The following is an 8,599-nucleotide window of genomic DNA, read 5'->3' on the forward strand; positions in this document are numbered from 1 at the left end:
CAATTCTATGTGATCTGAAAAACTGACACAGGAGACTCTGTATTCAGAACCCAAAGGGAGAACTCCTTTAAAGACATGGGTGTCCCCTTTGTCTCCGGGAAAAGCAAGAGAAATTGCGAGTAGTGGGCCGGGGACAGGTAGCAACGCTTCCCCGTCCCACCTCCCATGTGCCCTCCCCAGAAGACGCCCAGCTTGTGCAGATGATTAACATATGTTCCTCTTAAACGAAAGAATACATGAATGGGAAAATGAATGAAGAAAACAGAGGAAGTGAAGGAAGGAAAGAAAGAATGCATGGAATTAATACATGGAATGAAGGGAGGGGGAAAGAGTGAATGAATGGACGGTTGGTTGAATGAATGAATGGGTGAGTTAACGCAAGAGTGAGTCAGGACCGGGGAACCCCTGACTAGGAGCCAAAGCAGAGGGCGGGGTAAGGGGGATTCCGAAGGGCGGGGCCTCCGTCCGGAAGCGCGGCGCCTGCCGGGGGCGGGGCCTGAGGGCGGGGCGAGCGAGCGCGTCTGACTGGGCTGCCCAGCTGCCCCGAGTAGCGGCTGCCGCGGACCCCGCCGGCGCTCCGAACCTCGTCCACGCTTCTCGCCGAGCCCCTCAGGCCCCCCCGCAGCCCGGGAAGGAGGCCATTCGGGTCCCGCACCCGCTCTGTGAGGCGGACCTGCAACCCGGAAAGGCGGCGAGGAGTCGGATCCTGCTGGGACCGGGCCCGGCGGGCCGGCGCCGCGGGGATGTCGGAGGCGCGGAAGGGGCCGGACGAGACCGATGAAAGCCAGTATGACTCGGGCATCGAGTCTCTGCGCTCCCTGCGCTCCCTGCCCGAGTCCACCCCGCGCCCAGCCTCGGGGCCCTCAGACGGCGGGGGCCCCCAGCCCTGGATTCATCCTCCGGGAACCGCCAAGGAGCCAGAGGAGAAGGAAGACACGGACGGGGAGCGGGCTGACTCCACCTACGGCTCCTCATCACTCACCGAGCCCCTGTCCTTGTCGGGAGACCCCAGGACCGAGGACGCAGTTCCAGACTCACCGCTCCCCGCCGCCGGGGCGCTGAGCCCTCAGCAGCTGGAAGCACTCACGTACATTTCCGAGGACGGAGACACGTGAGTATGGGGGCTAGGCTAAGAGAGGACCCCTTCCTCCCTCCCGATGCCAACTCGGGGCCTTCCCCAGGAGCCGCAACAGGCCGGGCATTCCCTATGTGGGGATCCCTAAAGGCACCAGCTCTGGAAGGGGCGGTCCCCACTCTCTCTTTCAAACTGAACTCTCAACCCACTTTTGAGCTGTAGCCAGACCCAGTCCAGAGGACCTGGCATCGTCTGTCTGCCCCACCTTTTGGCAGGGCCCTTACCAGGCACCTGGAACCCCAGCTAGCATCTTGGAAATCTACCAGTAACCCATCCTGGGGAAGGGAAAATTCCCCTGACCAGCCCAGTTTTGTTTTGTTTTGTTTTTTTCGCTGGAGGACAGGGCATCCTTGTTTGCTTAATATCTGGGATTCCCGGCCTCTGACCTCAGAATGCCCTGTCTCAAAGAACAAGAGGGGCCAGTGACAGGCTGCCAGTGGGCCCAGGAAGCTAGGGTCCGAGGTGCTGCCAGGGGTGCATGGCTGAGGCTGGCCTGTGGAGTAAGTGAGCCAGGCTGGGGCATTCTTGCCCCAGCAGACAGATAGGCGGCTGGTTACCCCAGCTAACTTCCTCCTCTGTTGAGAAAGGGGAAGTGAGGGCTAGAGTCAGCCTTACCGACACTCTCCACCTCCTGAGCCCTGCAAATCCCCCTCACTGTCCTATGTGACCCCTTCACTTCATCCTTCCTCCCCAGGCCCAGGTGGAGCTTGGTGGAGACTGGGCTGGGGCGGGGCCGGGGGGAGGGGTGGTCAGAGAGGCAGTTGAAGTAAGAGGCAGTTGTGTGGTAGGGGCTGGCCAGGTGAGGATTTGCCCCTCAGGAAGAAAAGATGGACAAGAGAGGGGGTGGCTGGGATTTGGGGATGGGAAACAGAGTGGAGGGGGGATGGGGTCCTGGATCTGGGCTGCTGGAATGAACTGGGAGGAGAAGGCAGAAGCTATCTGTCTTGATCTGCTTTATTGGAAATGCAGAGGTCCTGGGTGGCCTCTGACAGACACACTCTGGACCCACTGGGTGACCCTAGGCCTTTTTGTCCTCTGTGCCTAGAGATCACCAGCCCTCAGGCCCACAACCAAGATTGTGCGGGCTCTGTGCAGAATACCTGTGGTTGACCTTTGACCCAGGGAGTGGAGGCTTTGGCCCTGCCCCTCTTGCTTAGCCTCTCAGCCCCAGCTTTAATCGCCTCTAGTTAGAGACAGATGTGGAATCTAGACCTGGTGCTCGGGGGGAGGGAGGTGTCAAGACCCCCCAGGGGGTTCCCTGAGAGGAGCGGGCTCTTTCTTCCCTCCGGAGGTGTTTGGGCTGTGGACATATGGAAATGGGAAGAGGAAGTGGGAGGAGGGAGACTGAGGGAGAGAGGGAGGTGGCTGCAGGAATGTGACCAGAGAGCAGGCCCTGGCCGAGGGGATTTCCAGTGCGGTTCCTCCCTCCCTCCCTCCCTCCGTCACTCTCTCCTGGGCCTCGCCAGCCACCAAAGCCCGCCCCCCCTCCTGCCCCAAGCAGCCCCCTCCCCAGCCCAGACGGGTCTTTCAGCCAGGCTTCCCCCTGATGAATGCCCCAGCAGCTGCCCGCCCCGGCCTAGACCCTCTGGCTCTGGCTTTCATTTTCCCCACCTGACGTGGGGAAACCCCAGGGCTGGAACTTCCCCTCCTGGCCGCCCCAGGTTAAGGCTCTTTATCCCCCACCCCAGGCACACATTTTCTGCACTGCACAGTCCTCCCCGCAAAGGCACACACAGGAGTGGGGCCCCAGCTCAGGCCCCGGCCCAGCCCTGCAGAATGGCCTCTGGCTGTCCCCTGGAGGGCAGCAGGGCGGGGTGCTGCCCTGTCTCCTTGCTCCTCTTCCAAGAGCTTCTGTCTCCTCTCTTTTGGGAGGTGTTCCTGAGGGGACAGAGGGTGACCCCACCCCTGCCCTCTCTGCCCTCCCCATTGAGGGGGCAGAGGTGGGGAGCCCAGCCCTGGAAACCACCTCTGTGCTACCCCAGCAGCTTTCAGTTTGGCTTTGAGCTGCAGCTGCCTGGTGGGGGCCCCAGGGGGCCAGGGGGGAGCGGGGTGTAGGCAGGGTGGACAGGAAGGACCTTGTCCCGTCAGCACCCTGCCCACATTCTCACTCAGCCAAGGCCCTCCCAAAGGCCAGAGATGGGAACTTGGAGCTTCCACCCTCAGGATCCTGGCTTCCCGCAGCAACCCTCACTTCCTGGCCCAAACTCTCACTTCCTGCACCTACCCTCTGGGTGGCAACTTAGACATTGATGTGTTCCTTCTAACCCCAGAACCCCAGCCCACTCTGTCTGGCCTGAGCCCTGACCCCAAACCTTGCCTCTGCCTCCCAGGCTGATCCACCTGGCAGTGATTCACGAGGCCCCCGCCGTGCTGCTATATTGCCTGGCTCTGCTGCCCCAGGAAGTCTTGGACATTCAGAACAACCTTTACCAGGTGGGTGGAGATGGTGGGCTCAGCCCAGATACCTATGTCTGCCCCAGCAGCCATCCCCAGCCACCAGACAGCATCCTTTGGCTGCTCCCTCAGGGAACCATATGCCAGACACTGGGCAAGAAGCTGAGGACAGAGAGACAGTAGGAATCAGACTCTGCCCACAAGGTGCTCGAGCCTGAGCTAGAGGACTCGTGTCAACACCTAATGACACAGCACGGTGACGAGAGTCGTGATAGAGACACATACCGGCTGCTGTGGGAACCACTGTCTGTGGGAAGCAGCCAGGGAAGGTGTTAGTACAGGACATGATGTCTGCAGGGAGCATTCAAGGAGGAGTGTGCTGGGCAGAGCCTGCCGGATGCCTCTATCGCCTCCCCCTGAGACCTCAGCCCCTCACCTAGGATAACAGGCCTCCCCAGAGGATGACAAGCTAGATTCTGCTCCCACCATCACCATCACGCCCTGTCCCTCCCTGCCCCAGCTCTGTCCTTTCTCCAGGGTAGGGGGGCAGGGGCGGCGCTAAGGGGACTTCAAGAATAGCAGAGGGCCACTTGCCTTACCCTACCTCCAGAATTGGGGCCCCGAGAGTTTGATAGGGGACAACAGAAGGAAGACCAGGGCCATAGCCTTTATAGGCAGTCCTCAAAGAAGGGGCTGGCTGCTGGCAATTCCCGTGCCCACCCCAGCAGGTTCCCAGAGGTTGCAGCACGTTGCAGCCACCCTGTGACCCTCTCTCTGTGCCTGCAGACAGCACTTCATCTGGCTGTACATCTGGACCAGCCAGGTGCAGTTCGGGCCCTGGTGCTGAAGGGGGCCAGCCGGGTGCTGCAGGACCGACATGGTGACACAGCCCTGCATGTAGCCTGCCAGCGCCAACACCTGGCCTGTGCCCGCTGCCTACTGGAGGGGCAGCCAGAGCCTGGCAGAGGACCACCTCACTCCTTGGACCTCCAGCTGCAAAACTGGCAAGGTACAGGTGGCCTCAGGGCCCATGGGAGGAGGAGGGGACAGGAGACAGGGACCTCACTCTCAGGGAAGGGAGGGCCACAGCTTGTCTATTGATGCAGCTCCAGTTCTAAGCACACAGGTACTCAGAATACCTTTGTTGAATGAAGGAGTGAATTAATGCATGGATTCTGGTTAGAATTTATGGAGAACCTATTATATGCTAAGCAGAAGAGCTCAACTTTGCCTCCAAGATGTACAGTTTGGGGGGCTTCCCTAGTGGCTCAGTGGTAAAGAATCCACCTGCCAGTGCAGGAGACACGGGTTCAATCCCTGATCCAGGAAGATCCCCTATGTCGTGGAGCAACTAAGCCCAAGCGCAACTACTGAGACTGTGCTTCAGAGCCTGGGAACTGCAACTGTTGAGCCCACGTGCCACAGCTACCGAGGTCCGCGTGCCCTAGAGCCTGTGCTCTGCAACAAGAGAAGCCACCACGATAAGAAGCTGTAACACTGGAACTAGGAGAGCAACCTCGGTTCACCACAACTAGAGAAAAGCCCGTGCAGCAACGAAGACCCCAGCACAGCCAAAAACAAATCAATAAATACAATTATAAAAAAAAAGAAAAAATATATTCAGTTCGACAGAGATTAGATGAACTCATTAATTCATTTAACAAAAATGAACTGAGAACTTTCTCTGTACCAGACATTATTGTAGGAGCCAGACTTGTGTCTGTGAGCAAAACAAGATAATGTCTGAAGCAAACAATGAACATAAGAAGTGAGTTCTCTGGCAGGTTAACAGGCAGTCACTGCTGTGGGGACGGGAGAGCTAGGTGAGGGGACTGAAGTGGGGGGTGGGGCTTGATGGGATTTTTAGTCTTTGTGCTTGCTCCTTGCTGGCCCGGGTGCCCCTCTTCTTAAAAAACTCGATGCAAATTCACATCCTTCATCTCTTTCAAGTCTCTGCTCAAATGTCCCTGCTCCATGAGGGTCTCCCTGACCACTCTGTTTTAAAATGAACTAATGAATTAGTTCATTAATTCATTCATTAATTCAGGGGCTGGGGGCCTGAGGATCCCTAGAGCTCTGAGGAAGGTGACTTTTAGAAGGGGCCTGAAGGCAGGTAGAGTTTTACAAAAAGACTGTGTATGTGTGCGGACAGGGGAGGCAGCATGTGGTGGGGGAGGGTGTGTGTATGGGGGGGTGTCACTCAGCAACCTGACTCCCGAAGCGTGAAAGTTTCAATAACATGACTGAAAAGGTGGAAACTTTGAGTTCCTTTCCCCCCAGACTTTTGAGGGGGTTTTTGGGTTTGTGTTTTAACAGTCTTGTGATCAGGGGCACTGAGTAGGCAGGGACGGGGCGGGGGGGTCCCTTGGGGCTGAGAGGTAAGGGAGGTCCCTGAAGAAAGGGAGAGCGAGCTGGTAGATGCAACCCCCATCCTCACCCCATTTCAGGTCTGGCCTGTCTCCACATCGCCACCCTGCAGAGGAACCGGCCACTCATGGAACTGCTGCTTCAGAACGGAGCTGACATTGATGTGCAGGTGAGGTGGCCCATCAGAGAGCTGCCAGGCCCAGGGCCCAGGCAGGGGCCCCTCTTCTCAGAGGCATGCCTCCTCTGAGGGCCTTGGCTGACATCCTTCTCTCCCCCAGGAGGGCACGAGTGGGAAGACAGCGCTGCACCTGGCCGTGGAGACCCAGGAGCGGGGTCTGGTGCAATTCCTCCTCCAGGCGGGGGCGCGGGTGGACGCCCGCATGCTCAATGGGTGCACGCCTCTGCACCTGGCGGCGGGCCGGGGCCTCAGCAGCATCTCGTCCACCCTGTGCGAGGCAGGTGCCGACTCCCTGCTGCGAAACGTGGAGGATGAGACTCCCCAGGACCTGGCTGAGGATGTAAGAGGCGGACACTCAGCTCTGCTGTCCAGGGCCTCCCACATCCCTAGTGGAGACAGGAGCTAGCACAGCTGAAAGGGCCAAGGAGTTAGGAGCCTGGGGTTGTAATCCACGACTCTGCTACTCTCTCAGCCTGTGTTCTCAGGACCCGGGGCCCGAACTTGGGACTCCTGCAGGAGCCATGCAGCTAAAGCGGGCTGGGTGTGGACAGCCAGGTGCTGGGGCCTGCGGGAAACCAAACACTTTTTTGTCTGAGGGTCACTTGCTCTACTCAGCTTCAGCCGATTCTTGCAGAGGAGGAAGACGGACCCAGTATTTCCAGATCTTGGATTTTTTGAGAGAGATGAAACCTAGATTTTCTGTAGAGTCTTTCCCATTTTTAAATATGTGATGTAAAAAGAAATTCAAAATGTTTTGTGAGTGCCCTTTCCCACCCTCCATTCCCAAAACGAAAGCAAAAACAGCCCCCAGTTGCCCTGAGGGACCACTGTTTTGGGGATTAGTAGGAAGATTTGCTCCCTGATGTCCTTCAGGGATCACTTGGTGGGGAGGAAAGGGCCTAATGGGCCTCCCAGCTCCCGCCTCTGTCCACGGGCCCTAATCTTGCTTCTCTCCATTCCTGTCCTCAGCCCTTTGCCCTGTTGCCTTTCGACGACCTGAAGATCTCCGGGAAGCCACTGCTGTGTGCAGACTGAAGCCGGGACAGGCCCTCGGGCCCCGGATGCTCCCCCTCTTCCCATCTGGAAGCTGGAGCCACAGCTGCTGCAGTCTGGATCCAGGCCGTGTGTCCTGGGAACTGCTGAGGCCAGAGCCTGGGGCCAGCGCAGTCCTGAGCTGAGAGGAACCATCCCAAGTGAGAGAGCCAGTCTGGAAGGAAGAGCTTCGGGGTGGATAGAAGATTCCTCAAAGCCCCAGGCAGCGTGGGCAAAGCCTGTTGACCTCTGTCGAAGATGGCGGGGTTCTCATCTCTTCCCATGTGGGGTCAGGCTGAAGCTGCCAACCAGTTAAGACAACATGGACTCTCCCAAATGAGGAGAGATACTGAACTGTGAGTGAGCAGGGCTCCGGAAGGGTTCCAGCTCTCTGCCAAGGAGGACTCTGAAACACTGTTGCTTAAAGACTTCACACAGAAGGCCCTGAACTTCTGGGGAAGGGGAAGTTTCAATAACATGACACTAAAACGGCAGAGACTTTTAACTCCCACCCCCACCCCCAGTTGTTTTGCGTGTGCCTGCGTGCGTGCCTGTGTGCACTGGGGATTTCTAGACAGACCTGTCCTGTGACCTTGTGGTGAAGGCAGAGAGAAGGAAATTGGTACTTGAGCAGTGTAGGGCCTTGCCAGGGAGGGTAGGGAGGCTGATGGTCCTCAGGCCTCTCTGTCCAGACCAGACTCTTGCCCTTTCTGTGGAAATGCAGAGGATGGAGGAAGAGAAAGAGGAGTGAGAAGATGCAAGTGGGAGGCCTCATCACGGCCCTGGAAGAGCCTGGGGAGAAGGGCTAGCCTGTGAAGAGTACACAAGGGAGCGTGGCTTTGTATGTTTTTTCCTCTCATTCCACATATGTTTGAGGCATCTGTTAGGTCAGGTCTGTGTTGTGATAGAATTTGGGGAATAAATCAGTACAGTTTCTGACCATTTAGAGATTATAGTCTAGTGAGTGGGACAGATTTTTATGTTTAAAATCATAAACATCTAAATAAATATGTAATTGCAAGTTGCAATGGAAGGAAAAGCTCATGGGAGGGAGAACGATGGACTGGGTGGAGGGCCATACTTGGTAGTCAGGGGAGGCCTGGGTAGGGGACACGTCCTCTGTTGCTCGGTCATGTCCGACTCTTTGTGACCCCATGTACTGTAGTCCACCAGGCTCCTTTCCATGGGATTCTCCAGGCAAGAATGCTGGAGTGGGTTGTCATTTCCTCCTCCAGGGGATCTTCCTGAGCCAGGGATCGAACCTGCATCTCCTGTGTCTCGACTTGCATTGGCATGTGGGTTCTTTACCACTGAGCCACCTGGGAAGCTTCAGGAGGGGACAGGGAGAGCTTCCCTGGGGAAAGGTTTTTTGGTGATTTAGTAGAACCGGGAGCAGGCCAGTAGGAATCTGCAGGGAATGGATGAGTGGCCGAGGTACACGGGGGACAGGTCATGCACATCCTCAAAGGTCATGGGGATAGGGGGGACAAAAC

The 8,599-nt window shown here is 57.4% G+C and overlaps 1 protein-coding gene across 1 annotated transcript; it reads left to right on the top strand.

The window, feature by feature from the left end:
* The first annotated feature begins 484 nt into the window (after positions 1-484).
* Positions 485-8,134, top strand: NFKBIE (NFKB inhibitor epsilon). Its single transcript, XM_006069301.4, has 6 exons — positions 485-1,111; positions 3,466-3,568; positions 4,316-4,538; positions 5,977-6,065; positions 6,175-6,414; positions 7,044-8,134. Exons 1-6 carry the CDS (start codon positions 744-746, stop codon positions 7,107-7,109), a joined length of 1,089 nt encoding a protein of 362 aa, XP_006069363.1. The 5' UTR covers positions 485-743; the 3' UTR covers positions 7,110-8,134.
* Positions 8,135-8,599: the final 465 nt, after the last annotated feature.

This window comes from Bubalus bubalis, chromosome 2, assembly GCF_019923935.1.
Source record: "Bubalus bubalis isolate 160015118507 breed Murrah chromosome 2, NDDB_SH_1, whole genome shotgun sequence".
NCBI classification, from domain to species: Eukaryota; Metazoa; Chordata; class Mammalia; order Artiodactyla; family Bovidae; genus Bubalus; species Bubalus bubalis.